General features: G+C 42.6%; 1 protein-coding gene across 2 annotated transcripts in view; it reads right to left on the bottom strand.

Moving 5' to 3' along the window:
- Positions 1-1045: 1045 nt before the first annotated feature.
- LOC139347701 (low density lipoprotein receptor adapter protein 1) overlaps positions 1046-27883 on the bottom strand; it is a 44598-nt gene continuing 17760 nt past the window's right edge. Inside the window, exons 2-11 of one of the 2 annotated variants that reach the window (XR_011603347.1) lie at positions 22191-22333; positions 19879-19991; positions 13314-13428; positions 12817-12889; positions 12452-12538; positions 9967-10094; positions 9140-9174; positions 4669-4697; positions 1394-3898; positions 1046-1197 (exon numbers count right to left, since the gene is read on the bottom strand). Coding sequence is in view for 1 of the 2 variants with exons in the window: in XM_070987446.1 (XP_070843547.1) it covers positions 3793-3898; positions 9140-9174; positions 9967-10094; positions 12452-12538; positions 12817-12889; positions 13314-13428; positions 19879-19991; positions 22191-22333 (800 nt within the window). In the remaining variant the exon portion in view is untranslated. Of the gene's footprint in view, positions 1198-1393; positions 3899-4668; positions 4698-9139; positions 9175-9966; positions 10095-12451; positions 12539-12816; positions 12890-13313; positions 13429-19878; positions 19992-22190; positions 22334-27883 lie in introns of those variants that run through there. The other variant, XM_070987446.1, reaches the window with a different exon arrangement.

The following is a 27883-nucleotide window of genomic DNA, read 5'->3' as shown; positions in this document are numbered from 1 at the left end:
AAATGTAGTAAAAATCATTTCCACCCGTGAGAAAAAGGATAGATGACAACGCAGCGGTTTCGCACTCTGCTGACCTTGAACCTCACAGTGGGTGATTTAATGCAAACATGGCTCTGGAGTTTAACAGTGCAGCTTCTTTTCAAATGTGCAGTGCAGCTGCTGTTTCAGCCAGTCAGGGATGAAACGATGCAAATTAAGCTTGGTGGCGTAACCTGATAAGCCATCCAATTATAGGGGTGTCATGACAACAACACAGAGGCTCGTCCCCCCCCCATCACAATGATTCTCAGTCATGATGCCGTGAATACAGAGAGAAAGACTCCTCTGACTTAGGACAGAGGACATGTTTGGTGGCACGGATCACACTTGAGAAGGAAAAAAAAATGACGTGTCCGTCATGTAACAGGTGATCACTGACTTGAGAACAGCAGAATTAATAACTGTGTACTGTGCGTGGGTCCCTAATGGCTACTTTGAAAAAATAAAGCAATTCCTGCAGTAATAAAAAACCACATACGATTACATTTGTACAAATCGTCTAGCCTAATGCAAAACATACAAGCGTCTACACATTCACATCTCAACAAGGGTGATAATTATCCCCAAACCTGTGTGAAGCCCTGATTCTATTCATCCTACTTCATATCTATTGGTACAATATGCATACATTACTTAAACAGCTTAGATGTTGAAAAAATACAGCATATGGAAATAGCTTTGTTCACTCTAATACTGTAGTTTGGCCGTGCCACATACCATCATCGCTTCTCTGCAACAGGAACGTCATCTGTATGTACAGCTGGCTGAACGAGCAGACGGCACAACAACGAGTGGTCTACTTTTTGGTTACATGAGCCGTGTTCAAGTAAGACAGCGCTGAAAGAGAGCGTTACAGGAACGTCAGCCTGTTTCTGTTGTGTCTTTACAAACAATCTTTGTGTTAAAATGGACCTCCCATTGACGCTGTTAACACGAAGCATTGTTAATTACTGAATCATCCACGTTTCTCTCAAAAGTAAGGTTGTCTTGCATGTTTTTTGATGGATTTAATGGAGCATCAAAACCTGGTGAATATCTGATTACCTTAAAGGGGCACTCCATCGATTCTACACATTAAGATCAGGTTGCTCATCACGATTAGCGCCAACCCACCTGAAAGTGAAGACAGGTGTATCATATCCTCTGTGGCTCCAGAGCCTGGAAAATAACCCTGATGATGATGTCATAGTGATGTCATCAGGGTACCTTCACTGAGAGTTGGATTTCTTTTAAATTAATTTATTTTAAGTGTGGCAGGTAGACTAATAAATAACACTAACAAGCTGCATTATGGGAAATGTAGGATTCAGTCTTTCTAGAGCAGTGTTTCTCAACTCTGGTCCTCAGGCCCCACTGCCCTGCATGTTTTAGAGGTTTCTTGCTCCAACACACCTGATTGAAATTAGTGGCTCGTTATCAGGCCACTGCAGATGAGCCGATCATTTGAATCAGGTGTGGTGGAGGAGGGAAACATCTAAAGCATGCAGGGCACGGGGGCCCGAGGACCAGAGTTGAGAAACACTGTTCCAGAGCTTGGTCTATACTAGAGGGTACAGGTGAGCATATCTTGGCCTCTATTACTTCAATCTTTTTTTTCTCAATACCCAGACCTTATGAAAGTGCGATACTACATCACTGGAGCGCCCCTTTAAATGAAAAGTTGCAGCTTTTATTCTTGACCTCCCAAAGCTTTCAGCGACACCTCGTGGCCTTCCTCAGCTCAGCTGTTATGGTGATGGTTTGGTCACATGATGACAGGTGCATATATTCTGTCTAAATCTATTTCTATAATTTAGAAATAGCCCCCCGATCCACACAATCATCTCTTCTATAACAAAACGGGTCCATCTGAGTGTTTCTGCTGTATCCTTTCTGCAGCGGCACACTGCAGAATTATGACCTCCACTGCCAACATTTCACACAATCATTAATGTCAATTGGCTACTAATGATTTTCACTTGCACACTGTGCGAGCGCGATAACACCCTACGGTTGGCTTGCTCCCTCTATTCTTCAGAGGACATCTCCGTGAAAGGTACTGTTATAAGAGGAGGTCAGTGAGGTGATTGAGGGAGTGTGGGAGAGCTGGTGGCAGAAAAGTGACGGATGGAAGCGGAGCAGAGGAAAAGGTTAGCAGTTAGTTAAGCTGTCAGCCCGGCGGTAAAGGTACAGTGCAGGTTACAGTGCGTCTGTTAATAAACGCTGCAGCCTCTCAAGACCAAGAAAAGCCTCGTCTGATGTTTCCCAACCACTGGAAAAGTGAGCGGGGTTAGCCCGAACAAACATCTCCACTGTGCTGAGCTGAGCAGGGAAGACTAACAGCACAACTTTGGCTACTAAATCTATAGGAAGTACAGTTAATGACTTGACTTAGCCGTCAGTGGTACCTACTGGTGGCACAGCATCCAAGCCATTTTGGCCAGCAGCACCTGAGCTGAATGAATGTAAAATCGATGTGGAGCCCATCAACACCTACTAAATGTCTTTTTCTTTTTTTCCCACCAGATCTAATGGGTGCAAATGGTCCCCTGTGGACTTTTTAAGCAACTTTAGTCTTTCAGCTTTTCGGGTGTTGTTCATTATCTGCTCTAGCTTTGCCAATTTTTTTGAACACAGTAAAAGTAAATTATGTGAAATTGGATATTTTATAGTGAAAAACTTTCTTGGGGGAGAACCCCCAAACCCCCCTGCCGAATACATGCACCTAAATCTTCCACAAACCAAAGGAAAACAGACATTTTAAGATATTCTGGCGTGCATGAACACACGTTGGCATCGCATGCTCACGGACATATGGCACCCACGACGACACCGCTGATGACAAACGAATGAAAAATGGAAAACACTGCTGAAGCAGGCCAAGAGATGTGGTTTCAAGTTTTGTGCACACAAAGTAAGCAGTCCTTGTGTTGGCTATAAAAGCTTGTTTGACTTGTTGGTAATGAAATGTATACACTGTATCACACTGTAAATGTTACTTGTATGCCTCGTTCAGAAACATTTCTTTGCTTTCCAATGTTGATTCAGGCCTTTTTTTTCACATTTATGTTGCAATCAGCAAAAAGATGACACATGGGTACAGTATGTCGGCACATCTACTGTATCACATGCTGTTTCAAACTATAATTCATCCAATATCGTGACTGAATATTTCTTCCGTATTTATAACATCTAACACTGGACTTCTTCCAGTGGCTGCTGGAGCTCCATCAAGCAAACACCAAGATCAGAGAGCCTTATATACACATTTCCAGACTTCTTGATGCTGAGAAAATCTTCATCAGAATTTACATCTGTACGTTTTTTCTTTTCTTTTTACAAATTCAGATTAAAAGAAGGATTCGTCCTCTGACCTTCTGCAGGAGCCTCTGTGAGGAGGAATGTGTCACTCTTGCTTGCCTTTATGTGCTGTGCTGCACGCTGTGTGCGCGGTCTTTCATCTGGGAGTTTGTGGTAATTTGAATACGGCAGGAGACGCCTGAGATGGCTGTTTACACTGAGTGGAGTGTGTGTTGACTGGCGGGCATTCACAAAAATAGCAGTTTATAATATCAGGGTATTCATTCTGGCTCCTCTGCTGCAGCCGCAGAATATCAAACAGCCTTCCTCATTCAGCTTGTGCGCCAAGAAGCATGATACACTTTGCCGTCTGTTCCGGTGATGAATGCTGTTTTGCGGTTTTTGTTGGTCTTGGGGCCTGTGGTATGATTTCTGTCTAATTTCTGTGGTGCCGTAAGTGGGGCAGCGACCGGCCTATTCAAACTCATTGTTGCAGATATACAACAGACTCTCCTTGGAGACCCGATGAGGACTCAGAGTTGCATCGTCAGAGACGGGTTCGGAGCGGGACTCGGCCAGTCTGACAGAGACAGAGAGAGAGGAATGTAATATTGCTACAGAAGTCAGAGGCAGTGAGTAACTATTCGCCAAAGGGCTCACAGGACACGCAAATGTTTACAAGTGAAAGAGGAGAAGGATAAAATGTAGCAAGGACACGCAGAGGATGACTGAACGAATGTGAGGATGAATGTACAAAGTGAAATGCAACCAACGTCCTCCTGACAAGAAGAAAGACTATCATGTCTATGATGTGCAGTTCACTGAATAAAGGCAAGCCATGATAAAAGCTGGTGAGCTGAAGGACCTTCAGACTGAATACACAATTTAAATACACCTTTTTAGAAAAAAAATGCTGAGCGAAGGTAAGGATTCAAATCATTTTCTCAACAAAAAAAACCCAGAAAATGTAAAAAATGACAATTGTCTCTATATGTTATTTAAGAAGACAAGATAACAAAGACATTTTAAGAAATAATGTAGTCCTAACTGAACCCCCATAACTCACACCCCTAAAAACAGCTTATCAATAGTTGAAGTTTGCAGCTACAGCTGCAGTATCTGGTCTGGTTTATATTTAGATGTGTTCAACAAGCTAAATAACTTAAATGTGGCTTTCTATGCACAGGTGGAGTCTTAAATGAGCAGATGTGGACAGATTCCTGAGACAGCTCATTGCAAAACGGTCCAAGGATTTAGATGATTTGTCTGGACAGTGCAAAAATGGAATGGTGGGATTCTGAATGTAAGCAGCAGCACACATGTAAAAAGCAAGCTGGTCACATCACTTACCAGTGTCCATCTCCTCAACTTCCAGATTGCTGCATGTCAGGTAGAAGACAGTGGAGATCATCACTATGTGAATCAATCGGGAAGGTTCAGATTTGTAAAAACACTGTGAATGACTTGTGCTGCTCCTGCTCCATCATGCATGAAAGAAAAACACTCAAAGAAGCTTAAAATTTAAAAAAAGAAAGAACTCCTCACATTTAGATAAGATTAAATCATTCAAGAGCCTTGGTAGCAAGGCAGCAGTTACATAATAGTCATTTTAACTCCAAGGTCAGCATTCATTTAAGACATTTTAAACACAAATTAAACCATTTAATTAAACCCATTTGAAGTAAAATTAATGTCAACAGCTGTCAGCAGCAGCTGCCGTGATTGTAAGCACTGAGCCTCCACTTGAATGGCTATCTGCTATTTCAACAATTACATTTCTACAGAAGCTTAAACTCTGACCTTCACTGATACAGTTAATTAAAAATGATTCTGCTGAAGTTGGTTCGGCTGTGCTCATCTTAGACACAAGTGGGATAAAGTGGTTTAAAGCGAACCAACAACCCAGAGACCAGCAAACTGACTGCATGTCGTCTTAAACACACTCTTGTCAAAGAGGCTAAACTAAGCAGAAAATTAGCTAGAGGTCGTCTGGACAGGAGCGATAGCCTGCAAACGCTAAACCTAAAGGATAATATACTAACTCCTGTTCAAACATTTTATCTTATAAGCTACAAAGAGCTCTTAAAAGGCCGAGTGGTTGAGGACCGAACAGTTCTCGGCTGAGGCCAGAGAAAATGTAGAATGTAGTTTTCTCACTCATTTCTAATCCTGCTCATGTGTGTTTGTTCTATTTGCAGTGCAGTGAGCCTCTGGGGGCTCCGTAGTCAACTGTGTCACCCCTGAACATCTGCGGAGACAGAGACCACGACCCTCCTCTGCCGATCTACAAGCACTCCCAAAGTCACATGTAACAGTGAAGCAGTGCGACGGCCATGACGGCTCACCGTGATCCAGTCTTCCCTGTTTCAGGACACATCTGCCTGACCATTCGTGCACCACCACAGCAGAGCTTGACATGCCTGCTGACCTCTGCAGAGACGAGGTCGGCTCTGACACTCCAAAATCCCGTAGCATTTGTTCTCGGACGTCAGATCTAGACGCTTCCCTAAGCATTCGACCTTCCTCCACTTGACAACCTGAGGTCAGTACTTCCTCTTCCCTGCCGAGAGCAGCCTCAGTGATGATCTGCCTTGGTCCTCTGATCTCCCTCTGTGCCCAGCCAGCTTCTCTGCCTCTCATTTACGCATTTGTTTTAACCAAAGCGTCTCATGCTCCAACACAACAACAGATCTATTAGCCGCAGGCAACAAGGCTTAATGAGCTGCTCCTCTCTCTTTACGACAGCACTGCAGGGCACGCACACACATATCAGTGGGTTGCATGAGGTAATGAAAAGCAATGAATGTTCTCAGACACACAGGACTGTTTGGCCTACATTTGTTTTTCCAACAATGTTTGATGGGTTTTGAGTTTGAGTCAGTGCACGATGTTGTTGTAAAAGCACATTGTCTTAAAAGGAACCCTGAGTCTGTGTATGCAGTGATGGCGCAGAGTAAAGGTCACTTCCATCACGTCTTCACATGGTCGTGAGCATGTCTGTGTGTGAGTTTTTCATACAAAGTCTCACGTTTCACCCGTGAGATTCACATTTCACTGTTTCTCTAGGCACCTCACGGCCATGAAATGACAATTTCACAGACTGTCACACTTTCAGGGGAAATAAATAGTGTTGCATTGTTATCCTAGTTCAAGAGATAAAGTGCTGATGAACTGTGGAGTGCACTTCCTGGCTTTAGTCACGGTGCTGCTGTCTGGAGAGGTGGTCATTGTCTTGGCAGGAAAGGATAAGCAATAGTCATTTCTGTTTCTATCCAAATAAAACGCTGCGTAAAATGTAAAGAAAAACACAATGCAATCATCTGCAAACAAAGTGTTAACGAACACTAGTTTTACGAAGTGTCCCTGAGCCCATGTGGTGATATCCTTCATACAATCATTCTTTTTTTTTTTTTTTTGAATCATTATTGTGCGTCTGCTCTTCTCTTTTCTCAACAGTTCATCTGATTGACTTCACACTTGTGCATTGCTGCATCATGTCAAGTGTGAAGCTGTTTTCAAGAGACATAAGAGAAACATTGCCCTGCAGGCGCGAGTTCAAACAACAGATGGTGAGTTAGATTTCAGGGCTTTTCATTCAGCATCTCCCACAAATGCTGATAACGCTAGTTATTTTAACATTTGTAATACAGGAAACAACAGCAGTTGATACAGTTAGCTTTCATGTGTGCAATGGGTCTTTGGCCTACAGTCAGTCAATTGAATGTCATTTACCAAAGAAGCAAAAATAACACCAGTGATTATCATTATTTGTCATTTAGGTGTGGCTCATGTTTTGGGAACACTAAAACTGTCTAAAAACTGGTGGCATATTACACATGTAACAGGCAGACAAGTCTCCCTACAAAATAAAAGCCCTGTCACTACAGAAACTGAACACGCTTCAACAGTGCCAGCTATCATTTTCCCATCCTCAGCCAGAACCAGGCAGCTGACGGACACACAGATGAGTTGTGACACTCAATACACCTACCGACTATTACAGAAACCCCAAATAATATTGTTAGGGCTGAGGTGACTCGAAGAAATTAATTTGGCTATTACACGTCTGACAGCAGCTCCCCTGGCTTCACTTCCGAATGGTACAAGGTGAGGAGGGATAAATTAGCAGCAATATTAATGAAGCTCTATAATTGGGTCTTAAACTATGCCTCCCTCATGGAGAGGGGCAGTTATTTCCCTTAGTCATAAGGACAAAAACAGACAAGAATGTGATCACTTAAGACCAGTGAGTGCATTCACTTCTATTACTCACATATCTGAGGCACAAGGACCTATTTTTAATTACAAAGCTAATAAGCATGCAATATCTCACGGAGAAATAGCCAAAAGGTTAAGTTTGTGTGTCTTTGATAGTGAATTCTCCACTTATCTGATGGACAACAGATTGAATATATGAGCAAGGAAACAGCAAGCTTTCTACAGATTCCTCCAAATGCAGCACTATTTTAGAACAATCTCTAACGACATTCATTTGAGATGCAGGTATAATGAAAATTTTCATATATGCCTCTAACTCTGAATATAGTCTATATATATAAGACATGCACCTGTTTTTGAAAAAGAAAATCAGAGGAAGCACTTCACATAGGAGAAAAAGGACGGCGAAAATAATGGAGTTCTCCCTGTGGAGGAGTTGCATAAGGTCAGTCAAGACTGCAAGTTCCCTTAGTTAGACAGAGTTTTGTTTTCATCACATCTCTGCAGAGGAGACACAGAACAACTAATTCTGATCGTTGGAGGCAATGCTAGAAGAATAATGCATATGATTACAGTACCATATATTCTGGTCTTGGAGGAGTACGCTGCAGACTTTAGACGACGTACTCAGAACTTTAATCCCCTTTTAATTTTGACGTCCTGTACCTGTCTAACACCTGGAGCCTTTTCCTTTTCTTTTGAAGTTTGTATTTCATTGTTTGTTTGGTTATGAAACGTACAGAATATTCATATATCCCTTCCTGTAATGTTTGCCATGTTAAAAGCACTCACTGTCTCTGCAGTCGAATTAATTAGACCTTTCAGCCAAATCCCCATTCACAATATAATCACTTTTCAGCTCAGGAAAGCCATGGCTGAAAAACTACAAATAATTATTGGGTTTTAGGAGTGAAAACTAGCCTATTTTATTTAAGTACTCCAATATAACCCTAGTGTTGCACAAGGTATTGGATCAAGTCACATCCAACTTCTTCAAATGGCCATTTATTTTGCTTTAATTAGAGCTGACAGCTGCTTGACTCTAAAGCTGTCTCGTTTCATTCAGCTCAGGTTTAATAAGACACCCGCGCTTTGCAACACCCACATTAACAGTCATTTGTTGTGTTAGGTTAGAGGGGAGCACTCCAGGCCAACTTAGTGCTTGCTTTCTAAATCTCTAATAGACGTGATCACTTTTAACACCACACCAGTTAGTGAGTACACACAGTCGACACGGCCCTGCCTTGAGACACTTGTCCTCTCTACACCAGGTCATTGGCATGGAGGTAATGTCATCTTTCTGCATGGAGTTACCTGCGTAAAGGAGATTATTGCATCATCCTGCCTGTCCGTGCATGTGTGTGAATTCCAGTAAAAATCTGCGTCAATCAATGTGTCAAATGAAGGTTTTCTTATCTCAAAGAGTCTGACAGCTGACTATCACCCTCTGTTCAGCTGTCATCCTCTAAATTTTGCTTGACAGTATTCAAAAGGACCAACGTAAAACTGGTTTCATAAATTAGTTTCTCTGTCCCATCTCCTTTCATAAATTAAAGAAGGATCCCCAGTGTTCAGCAGACTTGCAGTCACATGCAAAGGTTACCTTGAGAACGCATCATCGAGTCCATCCTCCACATCCTGGTGGGACATAAACAATATGAATCAATATACACATAAATTACTTCATATTACTATCCCGCTGCTTCTGTGCTTTCAGCTCCTGTGCCTCTTCACTGAGTCAGCTGCCTGTCATAACTTATTTTATCGAAATGACACACAAATGAATTACTGAGCTAAAGATTCAAAATCAGCACGACACACATGTTTCATGGGTGCTTCCTCTGGCAATACTGCATGACTTAAGTATGGAAACGTATGGATAAGTAATACCATGCAGTGTTACTCTTTCTCTGCACTAGTTTTTGGGAAAGCAGGTGATCCAACCAATTTCAATCACCTTGAATTGTTTTCATTTATGAGATATGCTAAAATCAGTATCATTCTGTGCAATCGACACTGAAAACCATATTACATTTAACCTGATCTGAAGCAAAAGTGGAAGGATTACACACTACACATCTGATTCAACAGGAAGAGAGCATTAAATGTTGGACTAGCTGATGAAATCTGACTCCATTAACGCATCATTTCTCCCAACGAGGGAGAAATCCTTCCCTAATCCAGAGAAAATATGTACAATGATGAATCTGTGTGAGATCAGTCTGGAGGAGAGATATTCTAATGAACATGGCGACACCTAGTGTTAAGAAACTGCAAGTGAACACCACCCTTGACAAGGGTTAAGACTGGCTCAGTGCATCCCTAAAACATACAGCCGATCATGTGCCACCTAATCACAAAACTGATATAGCCATTATTTTTAGCACAATCAGAGCAATCAGCAGTTTGGAGGCAGAGGGTGTGACCTACCCAAGAATCATGCTTGATGGGTCGCCGTCGAGTGGGGTTACTGCGAGGTGAGGGCGAGCTGAGCGAGGCAGAGAAGAAGGGCCTCCGGAGCTTCTCCTCCACCTCAACGGGCTTGTGTGCCTCCGGATCTGAGGGGGGTGGCAGGTGTGGACAAGACGTCGACAGGGAAATGAGGAGGAAGAGCGGAGAGAAGTAAACAAGGAGGGCACAGGAGGTGAGACAGAGAAGAGGAAAAGGAAGGGGCACGTCGAGTCAGTGTTCTTGTCTCTCTAACTCCGGAGCACAGACGTGAAACATGAACTGCAGCCTGTGGCACCAGCAGCTTTCTCTGCAACAGGCGGAATTTAAATCATCTCTGCGAAACTTTCATACGTCTGTCTGCGCCCGAGCTCCTCCTGAGATCCTCCAGGCTTTCACATCACATTTTCTCTCTGTCCTCGGGCCACTACTGCTGGAAGCGGAGCACATTTTAATTGAAAGAAGCTGGAAAAGCCGGTTCTTAACTAACCACAAACCGAATGGATGATGAAGTCTCATTTTGCAGACCCTCTGACCCCCCGAGGAGCGGAAAACATTTTGACCTATAAATGTCACGCCCATTGGAAAGCGCTTCAAATCTGCTGCTCCCCTCACTGACTAATGAGTGGAGTATAATTAGGTGATCTGTCCTTAGTATACCTTTGCGTGAGGAGTGATTGACGTCAGTTAAAGTCGTGCATGAGAGGGAGCAGCACCAATCTACAAAAGTCTCACTGTTGTCTAGAAGGTCATTATAAAGTCATTATGCAGCTGACTACAGTAGCATTTACTAATCGTATTGACTGGAAACTGTTGGGTCCAGTAAGGGTGCAAGTACTCTAAATCTCCATCTAATTACTGTCTCATTTCAGTGACTGCAGCTGTCATTTTTTCGGACTAATCACATCATTGTAATCTCATCAGTGACAGTTTCTTTCTCTCCAGCCTTTTATACAAAATTGGGACTGCATAATCTTTGTCCTCGTCCTGCTGGAAGTACAGCACGAGTCCTGAATGACCTGAATGTTGTGGGGAGTTCAATGTGAAGCTGTTTTTGGACCTTAAACTGCACACACCACCAAAGTAATGTGTGCAAAATGTCCATTATCACCAGGTGAGGTCAGTGTGTCAGCTGTCAGCTCATCATATGATAAGTGCCGTGGATTTTATATGTTGTAAAGTGCTGGAGGGTGAAGGAGCGTTCTCCACAGAACACGTGAGGAAGAAAACCCTCGCTTTCAAGTCAGACACCTCACATTATCCCACACTTTAGAGCTGCTACATGAATGTGTGAACATTCCTGTTATCAATCTTTGGTGATCAGTTTCAGGCGTGTTTGACAGCTACACAAACGAATGCCTTTTGTTGGACAACGCATCACAGGGTTAAGCTGATAATCTTACAGAAGGGAGAAAAAACAAGTGTGTTTTAAGGATCCTCTGTGGCTGATAAATAAGTCCTGTACTGACGTGAGTTTCTCGTGAGTGAAGCTGTGCCTGTACACACTGCAGTAAGTTTTTGAGTGTCCAGTATATTTTGAGGAAAAAGCAGGATTTTCAAATTATGCAAATTTTACAAATAACCAGAGTGTGGGCAGGTGCTCTTAACCTGCGCAGCAGTCAAACAGCAGCTATTTGCGCAGTGTTTGCTAGCCATGTGCCACATTAGCTAGCAGAATAAAGACGCTTATCTAGTGTCTATTGAGTGTGATGTGTGGTTTAATAAAACGAAACACGTGCTGCATACAAATTCATCTCTGTTCTTCATCTTCTAAAATACTAAAATGAACTATTGTGGTGATGGGTTTTCTACTGCACTGCTGCATGTGCATTCCTTCCCATCTATTTACTAAGAGTTTAAAGGAATACACTCACTTCCTGGTGCGCATTAGATGAGAAGTTTGATACCACTGTCTGTCTTGTCTGTACAGTAAATAAAGACTGAAGCGTAGAAACGGCACATTGTGGCTTCACATGCCAGGCTGTTTCTTGGCAGCGCGCAGTAAGCCTGTAAAACATGTCACTCTGCTGTATGGATTAAACAATATGACATGGTAATTAGTGAGCTTTAGAGCTGCTGGTAGGATGGATGGATATTTTAAATTTCAGATTGAGTCAGGCTAGATGTTTGCACCTGTTTCCACTCTTTATGCTAAAGTAAGCTAATCACATGCTGGCTCTAACTTTAGATTTCAGGGACAGGTGTGAGACTGGTTTCTCATCTATAGCTCTGTAATAAAGCATATTTCCCAATGTTGTTTCCCCTCAATTCACCTAAACATTGATAAGGTTCACGCAACAGTCACCATTGACCTTAGACTGAAGATAAAGATTAACCCAACTGTCCTGCAGTAATTAGCAGAAAGATATTCTGCTGTGTGGAGATCAATTCTGCAGCCTCTTAGTAAGAAAATCACGACTCTTGTCACTGCTGCAGACTGGATGAGGACACAATCAGATGAACCTACCTGCTGGAACACACTGGGTGTTTGCTGTCTCTGTCTGACCGTTGCTTGCCGCGCAGGAACAGCAGGTCCTGGCCTTCTTGCTTTTGTCTGCAGACAGAAAAAAAACAGCTGTCAGATCTAAACGTGAAGAAAGCCACAGCATCCATCGATGGTTGAGATGTGTCAGCATTTCAAACTTTGGATGTTAGCAATTCAGGTTTTACAGTGATTTCAAATGCAGCACATACATTGATGCGTGTGTGCTCATATAGTGCAATGGAGATTGTGGTCGAAGAATTTTCTGCCTTTCCATCCTTTTGTCTAAACGGTTCAAGAGGAGAGCCTTTTATTGAACTGTCTCCACTCCCTTTGTTCAGTGAACTCACCTTCCTGAGCAATCTCCCAAAGATCGAGGGCTACTTTAAAGGCCTGGGCTACTGTTAATGTCACAGCCTGAGCCTGGAGAGAAAACAAGACAGGAAGAAAAACACAGGAGTGAAGCATGAAGAATGAAATCATAATCAACAGCTGTGATCTGGTGGTCAAGAAAATGTTCTGCTTTAACATTTTTAGCCTGATTATTAATCAATCTGCTGCCATAATTAGATTTTAACGTGTTAAACATTTATTCTATAAACTAAACCATTCAGCTGAACTGAATGGAAAAAGCAGACACTAGTGAGCTGTGAGGAGAACTGCCACAAGATGGAGCCACACACCGTCTACATTTATGCGACTTGCTGCTTCAAGTGCAGTTCATTACTTGGACTCAGTCCTCAAACAAACTGACCCTGTGACCTGCTGAAGTCCACCAGCATGTGTTCCATATAACAAGATAAGCACAGATATATATACAGCGAAATCACAAGAGCTGCACACTTACTATCTTCTTCTTTTGGCAGAGAAATGCATGGCACTCCAGAGTCTCACTGAACTGACTCTGAGAGACATAAGCAAAGACCTTATCCTGAGTTTTATCCGCTGTGCAGTACGAGATTCTGCAATAAAAGAGACACAATAATCAGCATGCAATTTAGCAACACTGTCAATCCACCTGTTACGATGAACCAATCTGTGACATGAATGTCTTGAGGCAAACATCCTTTTTAATCACAGGACACATGCAGAACAAAGGACGACATGGACGATGCACGAGCTGCAGGTCTGCGCTCTTGATCAAAGGTACACTGCATAGATGTCAATTTAGGCCATAATTTGGCTTTTGCGCTCGACCTTTTTGCATATGCATAAGCAAAGCAATCATAGCCGGATGAGAGCGGTGGTTCTGAATATTATGCTGACTTAAATCCCACAGCTGGAGCAGCAGACGAATGAAGAGCAGGGAGATCCATGAGAGATGCTTGAAGCTGCGACTGAGCTCTTCGCTGCTTCATATTTTCAGATAAAGCGTGTTTTATGCAAATACTGTAGCAACTCAAATGCTGATATTATGTTGCTTTGTGGATTCAAGGTTTTCTGTGCAAAGCTCAGACGAGTCAGTGATAAGTGTTATGATAATAGGTACAGGGACAACTTCTACAGATTTTTGGCTGGGCTACGCCAACACACCAGCTTAAAAAGTATGAGTTTATGTTGAATTCACTGTATTCAGATAAGTTGGGTGTTGTTCCTCAGAGTTGTGTCTTATTTATCTCTTGAAAACACGAACCACTACCGAAGGGTAGTGAAGCCGAGGGAAATGTAGATGTAGAAAACGGCCTCACCCTTACGGTTACATAACAAAGTGCGACTTCTCTTGAAATATCTGAATTTCTGCTGTCAGTGGGAAATGGAAAGCCCTGGATTACGAAATTATCTCTGCTGTGACTCTATTGCACTTGAGACCTCATTCCCAACAGTCAGGCCCAATCTCTCCTGGATCTAATATCTGCTGGAGAAATCCGAATGTCTGCAAATCCACTGACAGCCGTGGCCTATTATTTTCAATGGTTATCTAAAACCAATCTAGACAAAGTCCACCAAGCCATTTTGCTCCCCGACAACAGCCCACATGGGTTCACTGAAGCGGAGCGCCCAAAACCGATGCATTTGTTTTGCTGGGTTTTATGCAGGCTATTAGAAGCAGTATCGATCTGAAGTCACCTCGCATGTCTGTCTGAGGTTGTTCCCTGAACCAGCAGTGTGCGTCATGTTTGTTGCTTTAAATAGATGTGTAAATGAGCCACAGTGAGTGATGCTCTTGACCTTTGTCGCCATAAGTAAACAGACACCTTAATTAGAAGCAGCACAAGGACAAGATTGGGTGTTTTTACTCTCATTATGCAAGGGAAGGAACAGCCGAGGCTGTTTTTCTCTGACTATCAAATCATCGTATCTCAATTACGACTTCAGAAACTCTGCAAGCTTCTCTGCATGCATGTCATCATCACCAGAAGGAAAGACTGCAGGACGCGATGTGTGGACATAATCTGCAGTCATTACACTAACTTGCACACTGTATACAAGAGGGATCTGCAGCTGGCAGCCACTCCTTTGCTGCTGCTCTTCAAGAGGGCCACGAATAATTAAGTAACTTATTCGATCAACCAACAAGCAGAAAATCACCAGCCTCAGATTGTTTGCTGGCTCACGCCCATGATGCATGACCCATATTGCAATGCCCTGGACACCCAGCTCTGCATATTCCCCCTCTCCCCCAGTGCTTCAACTTACATTTGGGCCTTAATTGCAGAAATACGAGCGGAGAATATGTTGAAAAGGTTGACCTATTTTAAGTTTGGAAAACAAGTGTGATGTAACTAAAGCACTCCAACTGCTCGATATATAAACTTAATTATCATCTTATTGACATGTTATCTACTTTCTCCCTGTTAAATTTTGCACAACCTCAATTTCACTTCTTTCTTATGTGGACTGTTTCAGGCCCCACAGATCTGCATCTCGCTGTGTGTGCGTTCTCTGACTTTTAATTTGTTTTCCAATATTATTAATAACTGTATTAATTATTAACGATGATGAAGTCATACATTATACAATGATTCATACTGCTGCATTGGCAACACAATCACAGGAGCAGCACAATCAATAGTAATGAAATCAGTAACAGCTGTGGTTTTGTTGTTAAAATGCACACACACACGTACACACAATAACACAGTGAAAAAGGCCTTTGCATGAAAGTTGTTTAATAAAAGGTCCCACTCTGAGCAAAGTTAAATAAAGGTTCCACAAAGGCTTGAAATAACCACTGACAGTCAGATGAAGGCTGCTGCCTGAAGACACAAAGCCTGCAGACTCTCCTCTCTTTTTACATATTGCAGTAGAGAGATACCCAGAAGTTCTGAGACTGTTTTACAAACACGTTTCAACACGAAAAGCTGTTCATTGTTCACAGTATGTTGTTATATTTCCCTGAACATTGAGCTGGAAGCATAAGCAAAATGAGCAAATAGGCCAGTGTACCCACAGCGCCTCTCTGAGCAGCCTCTGCTCGCTGGTAAGTATCAGCAAGAATCTAGAGGACTGTAATTTTAACAGTGAACTGCACAATTACTTACACAATGACAGTGAACAGCATGGATGTTCTGAACTTTTCATCTCCTGTTATCAACAGCTATAGTTTCACAAATACAAATGTATTATACAGTATGGGTAACAGAGAACTGTTCATTATAATATGACATCCATGTGGCAGTAATATGATTCGCTAAACAAAGGCATCTCATTGGAGTGAGTACACATTTAAGCTTTGATTAACATATGGAGTGTGATGAACGTGTGTGTGTGCAAAGGTTTCTGAAAAATCCTTGGGCATGCAGAGTTCGCTCATTATAAGACAACTGTTTTGGTTTTTTTTAAAGGATTTTAATTGCTGCCGCCAATGTGCCACACAATGCACCGTATTCACAAAACACGCCTTCAGCTTGAAACGACAACAGAAAAAAAAATAAATAATTGACAGCATCGCAGAGTTTTCGCTCAGCTTGAACAACAGAAGCTGAGCTGTCAGTCTGCATCATATCTCCAAAGGGGCTCTGTGGACCGCCAGCCTTTGATCTCCTCACTGTGTCGAGCACCGGTGTTTGTGAGGCAGAGAGGGAATATCATTGGAAATATTTAAATATTTACAATACAAAGCTTCAATAGAACTTCATACATCAAAGCCTCAAATTCTCTATATACACTGAATAAAGCAGGTATGCTCTCTAATGCAACAATGAACTTTTTTTGGTCAACTTTTTACCCGACATATGTGCAATAATGAAACACAAAATGTCAAAATAAACACTCGCGCTGTTCAGTGATCCTGCAGACATCTCTCACAAATCTAATGACATGTCAGAGCAACAAGCGCCATTACCAGGCAGGGTGTCAGTGATCGTTCCAGTTCTCCTTTTCTGACCTGCATGTTTATGGTGATTGATATGCTGCTCGCTCTCTGAGAGCTCTTGACAGAATATGAATCAGTAACACCAGCCGAGGTGGAAGCTGAACACCTCACAATGTGCTGCCCATTGGGAGGTGCAAGCACCGCTGTATGTTTTTTTGTTATTTAGAAATGGAAATACCAGAGACACATAAGGAAGATTATTCATTTTGGAGATCACAAATATACAGCATTGTACATACAATAACAAAGTTCTCACCATCATTACATGAGATTAGATATCACAGGGGACTTTGCGATGCAAATGTACCATCACTTCAAGGTTCAGTCATGTGTCATTCTGCAACACAGAGTTGCACAAATGCACGTTATCAACACTTTACACTACACTAGAGGAGCTATTATTCATGGTGGAGTGTGAAGGATGTGTGAAGCTGAGGAGTCTCAGCCTGAGGAAAGAAGCTGCCCTGAAGGTCTCGTAGTGCGGCAGCAGAAACTTCTGTATTGCTTGCCAGGCTGTGGCTGGGATGGGTATTTTTAATACTCTTTTAAAATACTTTGGGCTCTGTGCAGCACCTCACCTCACCATCATCACTCATGCTCAGTAGACAGGTACCTGTGATGTTCTGGGCGGTTTTAATCACCCGCTACAGAGCCCTCCTGCTCTTCTGTGATTGACTGTTCCATTGAAATGAACAGTAAATGCAGGTTGAATCGTCATATGAACGTTATGCTGAAGCTCAAATGGCCATTGATAAAATACTACCATATTTACATTTTGATATCCAGTTTGGTTTAAAAAAGCCAAAACGATGCAGCTTTATTATTGTTGTAGAATACCATCTAAGCTCTTGTGTGCTTTAGTCCTTGACCTGACCCCGACAAGCAGTCAGACCTATAGCAGCGCCACAAAGCAGACCTGGATATAATTGAAGCCTCTGATGCTGCAAACTGGATGCACTGTAAATTGCGCTGTGAAGGCTGAATTCAACATCAGGTTGTAAAACAGCTTAAATGTCGATGATGTAGGATGATACTGCATGGGTTGTGTGTGTGTGAGGGTGGGTATGTGTGGGTGGATGGGGTGGGAGGGTCATGGCTGCAAGGATCCTGTTTCCAATGTGATACACAACGTCTTCCTGTCTGTTTTCTATCCTCCACTAAGCTTTCCCTGAGGGAAACAGCCCCACTTCCACTACGTGTGAATACACAATTAACTCCAGAAACACACACATTTACATACACACTCACCTTACTGTGTGAGGTGCATACCTAAATGCTCACATGTCCATCCCTGCAAAAGACATACAGTATGTCCACACATACACTTTGTGCGTCCAACTCTTGTCTCCTTTATTTGTTATGCACAATAAACAGTCTGATTGGATGCATTCTCTTACATCTACACTCCACTTTCTTTCATCCTTCACTAGCTTTCCCGGCCAATAAATGGATTATGTGCATCTAAAATAAGACACAAGAAAGGAGAGGCAAGAGGGGAAAGGGGTTGTAAGGAGGTGGAGGTGGGGGTGGGGTCTCCTTAAGGGGATAAATCAATCCTCAGTCAACCCAAGCTCTGCATGTGGGCCCTCAATCTCTCCTGCATCATTACTCAGGAGTATTGGCAAAGATGGCAGCGTGAGTTTCAAAGTGGGCAATTAGTCGTGCATATTCCTGCGTCCAGAGCTCTGTTTATGTTAATATGAGCAGAAAAGAAAGATTTCTCTCTCGACAGTGAAAAGGAAAAGGGGAGGGAGAGGAGGGGAAGATAAGGCCAGAAGAGAAGGAGATCAAAGGCAAGGCTGATTCCCCTGGCCTGTGGTCTGTTGCCGCTGATAAGGTGGATCAGGAGGGGATGCGATGCGGACCTGTGCGCACACATATACACACACACAGACACACACACCAACCTCTAGTATCCTCTCACACACAGAGCTCCTGTCTTTATCACAGCCTGTTCTGTAATCACCGTCCAGCCATATGATATTTATACTGTAATCCTCAATGACACGAGACCCGGTCTATATTACAGGATGCTATCCAGAGAGGGGAAGTCAGCCAAACATATCACAGTCCACACACACACACACACACACACACACACACACACACACACACACACACACACACACACACACACACACACACACACACACACACACACACACACATACACGCACTCACGCACATCACTGATTTGTTAGAGCAAAACCTGGAATGGTGCTGGAAAGGTTAGCTTTCATTGACACAGAGAGACAGTAACAGACAACCCCCTGCGACCCCCCCTCCTGCCCTCCAAATACTGGCCTCTGGGTGAATTGATCAAACATGAGACTCACGACAGCTCTGAGCAGAAAACTGCTCGGTTCAGTCCTGCAAAAGCAGCCCTTGCAATGGACAGAGGGGAAAGTGACCTACATAGAGGATATCAGTTTCTTGGTGTGCCAGATGAAGCCAAGTCTTTGTTTTCAGGCCTTCTGCGTGAAGGATTACCAGCATTGTTGGGCATAGCTGACGAACCGTTTAATAAGATGAAATAAATGAAATAGCAGTAATTTAGCTCATGAACCATCCATTTAATAATGTAAGTGATGTATCGTGTCAAATTGCTCATCCATCCGTATAAAGTCAGGCATTGACTCTGTGAGGTAACTATATGAACATTTATGGTCACATTTCTTAATGATTTGAATGATGTTTCAATTGTTTGCATAAAGATTTGAATGTAGTCTAGTTTGAATTAGTCTTAAACTAAAGTATTGGATAAGAATTCTATGGCATATAATAAAACAGCTGTCAAAATATTTCACACAAAACCCCAAATATCAGCCTCACAGTGGGGCTAGAGTAAAAGTCAGGGGATCAGCAAAGTCATTAGGTTTCATCCAACCATGAGCATCTGTAGTTGATGTTTCAGGCTGGACTAAAAGGATGGGGGGTGATGGACAGACAGGCAGAAGAACAGATGAAGCCATGCAGCTTGTATGGCTAAAAAAAAAAAAACCTGCATCCAATGGGAAGTCTGGTAGAAATGTGCTTGTTTCAATTAGCTGAACTACGAATCTTTAAAATCTACTTGACATCAGTTTTCTTCGTTTACCTGTATATGGAGACATTTTCTACAAGGTCTGTAGTCTCTGTGTCTGTGATGATGATGCCTTTCGGTGAGATTGTCAGTGTTACTTTCCGAAACTTCTTAGCACTGGCTCTGGCCTGTGGATATGAAAAATAAAAACACACGAACACATGAAAATCAGACAGAGAAAATCTTGCCACTGGTATGCTGAGTGAGCCTGCCACTCTTGCACGAATATGAGATCATCTTATTGCTGATTAAGCAGCAAGAACCCTCAAATGCGACAGAAGCCGCTGAGCAAAATTCAGCAGCCTGCATGTGTTGTCCCAGAAACGTGGGGAATTTATAAATGGTGACAGAACAGGGGGAGGAACGCCGCAATGTGGAGCCCAGAATGAGCACTCGAGGTCGGGCTGGCAGCCACAGACTCCCCCTGCCGCTCTGCTCCATCTGGAGTTTCAGAAAATACGGCCATAGTGCTGAGCTTGCGGTCTGTGGGAGCGCCTGTTGACGAAGACAATGACCTCCTCGCCATGCAATTAGCTAGCAAATGAGAGCAGTTTAGTTTCACACCCAAATGATATCAGGTTAAAAATCAGTGGAGTGACTGAGATGGAGTACAGAGGGGAAAGAAGAAAGAAGGAAAATTAAATTTCATCATTTACTGCACATTTCTACATTCACCCTGCACGAGGACTCTTTCATTTTTACAGGAGATGAAATAAAGCCCAACAGTGAAGAGAGGCCGAGGATGAGAAGGAGGGGGATCTGTGCTTAAACAAAAACAAGGACTCCTGAAGGACGACGGCGACGATGCCGTGGCTTACTGTAGGGACGCTAAATGCCCTGGAGATGGTGACTACGAACAGCACATTCTGCTTAAAACCACAGCACTTACAATGTGGAAAACTGACATTATAATAGGGAGGGAGAGGGTGCTGGGGCTGGCTGTGGCAGCTCATTCATGTAGGAAGTGCTAACAACCACAATTTCTTCTGTCATGTTACTCATGTCGTGCCACGAGGCAAAAACCAATCTGTCAGCTTGAGATACGCCAAGTTCAGCCTCTCTCTATACGTTTGGTCCCTCGTTCTTGTCTTATCACGTGCGACTGGAGCATTTAGCAAATGGAAATGTTGCAAATGTATTCCGTAATCCCATTCAGGTTGATTGGTTTCCAAGGGAACAGACGGAGACAACTGAGTTGCTTCCTCTATCCTGATGCACATCAATTGAATCTTAATCCTGCCATTAGGTTCAGTTCAGTCTCTAATTGAGAGGTGGGTGGTTTATGATTAGGCTGTCTGTGCTGTCTGTCTTTCTGCAGAGAAGGCCCCTCCAACAGATTAGATGTTCTTATTGGTGGGGAAAAGGTGTGCACGTGTGCGAGGACGAAATAAAAATTGAGAGAGCTGTGAATATAATGAAGACGTTTGTGTGGATAAAAACATGCGGGTAATTGGGGTTTTTCTATGTCTATGAACTCACTGGTTCAAATGCAACAGTTTTCAAAACGGTCTTGTGGAAACTGACAGGATTCTGAATTGATGTGGAAAGCCGTGCTCAGAAATCCCCTGTGTGGCTCAGTGTTGTGAAGCAAACATCACATCACTCATTTGACTGCTGCACATGTGCAACCCTCGATAATCCTGCAATAGCAGCTGTTTCCATGCAGCCGCGCTGACCTTGATATAAACATGACCCAAGAATAACCACACGCCAAGAGAATTAGACAGAGGTGAGGGTGAAGGACACGGATCACTCCGTCTAAAAGCACTTCTGGTGGTAACTTTTTTACCCTAGAATAGATTGTTTGCTGAGCTCTGACTGATTGAGTTATGGACAACAAAAACATCTTCAAATTCTGTCTCCCTTTCATTGTTTGCAGAGGTACTCAAAGTTTACTATATTGTAGATAAGGTGCAACAATGTACACATTTATCATAAATGACAATCCTGACAAAAAGCTGTCCTGGGTCATCAGAATAAGATGGATTAAAACTAAAGTTGACAAGCACTCCTCTATTAGTCATTCAGATAACGCGCACTGCAGTTTGAGGCTGTAATTTCACAAATCCACAAGAGAATTTCTATAATAAGCATCGCTGTAATTGAAATCTTCACAATGTCACTCTTGAAATTTCCCATCACTGCTGAAGGTTGACCTTGTCTACAGAATTTGATGCAAACTGTACAATCACATGTACTGCATTCGGTACTTACAATGAAATTCAGGTATAGTAGGCAAGATTTGTCAAGCAGTGACTATGAAATGTCAGAGTCAATTTAACTTACATTGTAAGGTTATATGAGTCAGAGCGGCACCAGTGACTCACCGTGGCAACAATTCTGCGAATGGCAGCGGAGGCCATGTCCTCTCCTTTGGGCTGGCCCACCAGAGTCATACCCAGGTACTTCACGTTGAACACCATCCCCTCCAGCAGAGTCTCCTTGGTGTCTGTCCAGTTCTCTGGCAGCTCTGGTTGGACAAAGAGACAAGACATCACCAAAACGCTCTGATGTGACTGAACAAGGGCATTAGAAGAATTTAGCATTGACGTGCTACACTGCCACAAAAAAAAATCACTGAAGTAAAGCTTTGAAAAAACTACAGGGAATATGATCAGAGGGAAACCAGAGTGTCACCAAATGCAATGTGTTCTCTTAGCTTTCCATCTATTTTTTTCACAATTTCCTGGAAATTAATATCATACTTTCATTTACACCTTAATGCATTTCAATAAGTGATTTAAAAGAAGCTTGACTGCACACCAACTATGAATTTCAGTCAAAAAATAGTTACCGCTACTCTGCTAAGCTAACATCAGGCTAGTTACCTTTTTAGCAGGATTAATGTAGCTGTTTTATTATTCCCTCAGTGGATTTAGCTTCTGCATTACTTATGTCAGATAACAAACTAAATTAATAAAATGTTAATTCACTGAAATTTATACATTTATAACAGTTAAGGGGCTTTAGTCAAGGCTGGCCATCTCTAGCTAGATTTAAGGATTTGGCTCTCTTGCTTTAGCTATATAGCTATGATTGTTTGGTTTTTAGCTGGCTTTTGTTGCACTTTAAATTTATACATTTCTATTGTGGATCGATGTCTGCAAATGACAGATAAAAGGTCACATAGCCTAATCCACTTAAACATTCATGTCACTCCAGGTATGAGAAGTTGTTTTGAAAGGGATTCATATGTTAGGAAAGATCACCTTGAAAGAATGTGGCCCAACTCATAAAATACAACTTTCAAAGTCTGTCAGAGACTGTTTCAAGTCGCTGTCTTCACTGCATAGTTTGTTGAGCAGACTGTTTACAATACTCAGCACAGACAGCATGAGAGCTGGCAGAGTAACATCACAGCTGAGCAGACACTGCTGTGGATATGCGGTCGTACTTTGCACAAATTATGTGGGATATAATGATCACACAGAATTTTTATTATCAAATTATTTTCTGTCGGAGTGCTTGAAATGTCTCTCTGTCGGAGTCTGCAATATGTTTTTCACTGTGCTACTGTAATAAGAGAAGTAGAAAATGGTGTCTATTGGAAGATAAGGATAAAATGAAAACATCAACTCTACTAAGAAAATAAACACAGGGTTAAATTGTTCCACACTGCTTTGAAGACATCTTACATCCTATTCGAATGAGATCTGTTATCATCTCTTACTGGATAGTAAGCAAAGGTTTCTATAGTAGGTTTCTATAGTAGCAAACAGAATGCACAGGCCCCACAAAAAAAGGATCAGCTGGACTCGAATAGACTGCACAGAACGGCTGCAGTGGCCTGCTGTTGCTGTGATTTCCAACAGGTAGCACCAAGCTGTCCTCTAGCTGACTACTGTGGGCAGGGAGGGGGACTGTGCTCATGCAGAGAACTTAAAATATCTCTCAGCAACACCTGGACACCCTGCAGTAGAGCATCAGGTGAGGAACGACTTACAAAATTAAGCAACAGGCCACATTCTGTGCTAAACCTAAAGGGCCTATAACTGAGACACGATCAATTACCTCACAGCATTTCCAAGCATTCTCTTAACACTAAAGCAGCAGTGATGAATACGACCACAGAACACACACGCAACCAACCACAGCAAAGACCTGAAAATTCCTTTGTTTCCACTCTCCAAACAGAGGTAATTCTGCTCATAACATGCACTGAAATGAGAGTGTGAGATTGACAGAGTAAGAACAAGAAGAGCATGTAGAAAGAGAGAGAAACACACACACACACACACACACACACACACACACACACACACACACACACACACACAATCACTCTGCTGGGCTATACTGGCATCAGATCCTCCACATGGGCTGAGCCATCTGTCACTGGCAGGCCCCATGCAGCTGTGAAGGCGAACAGCAGAGAACACCATCCCCTTACAACGCTTCCAACAACTCTGAATTATTAACTAATCTTCACTCACACTATGGGGGCTGCTTTAAAACCAGAGAGCACATTTTATGTTATTAAGTGCGAACGCTCGGGGCACATGGTGGACGGTCGACATGGTTTGTTGCTTCTGACCGTTCTGGATGAGAAGTGTGTGATGATTGCAAGTCTCATATTTTGTCTCCCGTGCCTTTAATATTTAAAGCAATTCAAACAGTAAATGTAATATGTTTGCTGTTGTGAGCCAGCAGGGTCACTACCATTTAAGAATGGCTCCTTAATGCTCTATTGATCCATGAGGGAGAAATTCATCCTTTTTCTTTCCTCTCCCCACAGGAGGTTAGAGGTCCAGCTCACCAATAGCACAAAGGATTTCATCCTCTAACAACATAAAGGTATAATACATTAAGGGATTTCACTGTTGAGTTTAAAAAAATGATTTTTTTGAATGCTTTAAACATCACAAACAAGCATTACTGACTCCACTTCCATTGTATTGGGGTGGCAGCGAAATTCTCAGCAGTGGATATTTGACAATCTAAGCAAAAAAAAAAAAAAACTTAGAAGATTTGAGCATACAACCAGTAGCACGTGACTAAAAGCTGTGGAAAGAAATCTAAGAATTGGTATCACAAATTGACCTTCCCCTAAACCCATCCCACAACAGCAACTGTTCATATAAATGTAAGCTAGCAAACGCAACAAGGCGCTACAGAGCAGTTTAGAGCAAAACTGTACTGAACAGATTAAACACTGTTTATCTGATTGACATAAACTGCAAAGAAGCTCCGCTAACAAGGTTACTGACTACATTTTGTATACTGAGTTAGAATAATCAAACTAAATTAGAATTTGGGATTACTGGTTCTGTTGGAAAACTCTGTGTGGGACTGGAACAGACGCAGTGTGGGAGTCAACATGCTACTACAATCAGAGTTTGGAGTAACAATAGTTGTTTTGTCCTGCTCTTTGTTTGGTTTAGGGAAGTTTAATGCTTGCAATCACTCGTCACCAGAAGTGCAAAACTCATTGGTTGTTCCTCATCATGACTTATAGGGATTGCTTACTTTTTGTCTGGGACATGTAGTTTTAGCCTCTGTCTTTCAGCATTATATCTATGCAGCCACCATGTGCATATAGTATTTAAGACCCTTTTATAAGGCAATAGTTTCAAAAAGAGTCAGCTGGAAACATTAAAAAGCTGCTAGCTGCAGCTGATAACAAAAGTCATCATTTCAAGACACATAATTGATGGCCATTGCCTAGAAATGAGCAGCCTAATGTGTGAAATTGACCCATTCATTATTCCAAAATTTTATTTAGCAGCATATCTGTCACTGTTATAACTGTAAACTGCACATGCACCATGCTAGGACGAAAAGCTTGACTGGCACGGTACATAAGGGTGATGCAGCTTAGCAAGGGGTCAACTCCAAACACTTGACCTTGATCATGTCCAGTACCAATCCCTCAGTATAGTTTGGGCCATCCCAAGCTCAGACACATAAACTCCTGGTCAAATGTTTATTGGGTGGTTGCATCCTTTAAAATGTCACAGCACTACAAAGCTTAAGTGCTAGGGTCCACACTGTGCCATCACCAGGCTACACACATGAATTATTAAAGAGCTTCATGTTGATGCTGCAGGGTTTCCAACATATTATCCCCCTAAAAGAGGAGCGCTTCAATTTTTAATAAATCCTGTGAGTCTACAGAGGGAGTGGGACTGATAAGAGTGACAGGAACAAGCACAGAGAGGCTAACTAGATTTTACCACGTTGAAGAAAATACTGAGGAAGACTAAAAATCTGAACTTCCATTGTTTCCATATGCTGTACATTTGTCATCTGTGTGTGTGTCAAGGTGATCTAATTTAAAGGAGGGCAAAACAAGATAAGAGAGGGCGGTGGTGGCGCACTGATGACGTTTGCATCTTTATTAAACTGATGCCTGGCAACACTTTCACAGCCAGGCTGTTGCAGCAAGTGCACGGACTCCATTACGCTCACACAAAAGCCTCACAGTTGGGACACACACTAAAAGAATCAATGCATTACAATGAAGGCACAGAGAGATTTGATGACATTTTGCTACACTGGGCCTTGAGCTATAAGTTAAAATATCATTGCCCTGAGATGTTGAGCTCAGTAAAATATTCAACACTCTGTTGAACGAACTACTGACAAGTGTAGAATTTCACAGTAGCTGAGTTGACTGTTGTGGCATAATGGGCACCATGTGCTCTGCACGCCTTCAGCTACATGCCGTGATCACCAGCTGTCTCTTTGAGCTCCGCGCTCAGTAATTTAATTTACACGGAGAAGTCAAAATCGTACCCCAGTGAATTCTGCTCTGGATGAACACCTCCACTGACGGTTAATTAATAACGCAAACAGGAGTGCACAGATATGCACACAGGCACAACATAGCAGGAAAGGGCAAATGCACAGGCATGCAGAGGCACACACACACACACACACACACACACACACACACACACACACACACACACACACACACACACACACACACACACACACACACACACACACACATCACATCATTTTCCCAAGATATCATCATCCGAGTTAATTGCAAATACTGTTGGAATTAGTACGCTCTGGGGTCAAAATAACAAAGGCAATCCCTGTTTTCAATTTCCCTACAGGTCAGAAAGTAGGCCATTTTTTTCTGAGGAGGTTTCACACGCCATCTTGGTCCAAATCCAATGGAATAAGCACAACATCAGTATATGAGTAAGGAAGCTTGCTTTCTAGACCCAGCTGACACCCCCATCCTCCACATCTTGCTTGATATAATCGCTTTGCTTTACTGTTTTACTCATCCGATGGAAGTTTGAATCTAGGACACCACCTTGACAGGGAAAATAGGCCGCACATTCAGGGAGGATGGTGGGCTGTATGTGTGTGTGGGAGGGGGGGTGTAACTGGTTTCCTGATTCTGCCTTGAGGGGGAACCAAGTACAGCTAAGTCCTTCCTTTCAAGCTTTCACTCTTCTGTTTCTCCACTCACCTCTCTCACCTCCTGTACCATCACCTTCTCTGATTGAACCCCCCAATTCAAAATGAATTCCCCCTCCTCACATACATCGTAGAGACTAGCTTATCAGAGGGGCTTGGGGATATTAGGTACCACTCAATCAGAGCGACAGTACAAGCTACTCCTCAAACGTTGACAGCATCAACAAAGACAGAGTCATGTGATCAAACAGCCTATGTTGCCAAGCAACTGCAGATTAACTAAAATCCCAGCAGCAGCAAGGAGGTGGTACCTGCAAATTACATTGCTGAACACCTTGGCTAGGCATCAAAAGAAGTGTACAAACCACATAAAGTGCTCAGATAACAGTGGGATTAGCCTGCGCTCTGAACTGTAGCAGCATACTCCCACCTCTGGAAGCAAACTGCACATCCGAAGGGCCCCACCACAAAACCTCATGTTATGATATTTCATGCAGCCGGCTCGACATTACCTTCACTCTCCTGTCTCTGCACGGACGGAGAGCTGACAAAACAGGAACGCTACAGAGCACCTGCTGCCTTAAGACCGTGTTTCAAAAGATTAAGGGGCATGTTTTACTACAGATAAAAACAGCAGCAC

The sequence above is a fragment of the Chaetodon trifascialis genome, chromosome 19 (genome assembly GCF_039877785.1).
Source record: "Chaetodon trifascialis isolate fChaTrf1 chromosome 19, fChaTrf1.hap1, whole genome shotgun sequence".
Lineage (NCBI taxonomy): Eukaryota > Metazoa > Chordata > Actinopteri > Chaetodontiformes > Chaetodontidae > Chaetodon > Chaetodon trifascialis.
This window is presented reverse-complemented; position numbering and strand designations above follow the sequence as displayed.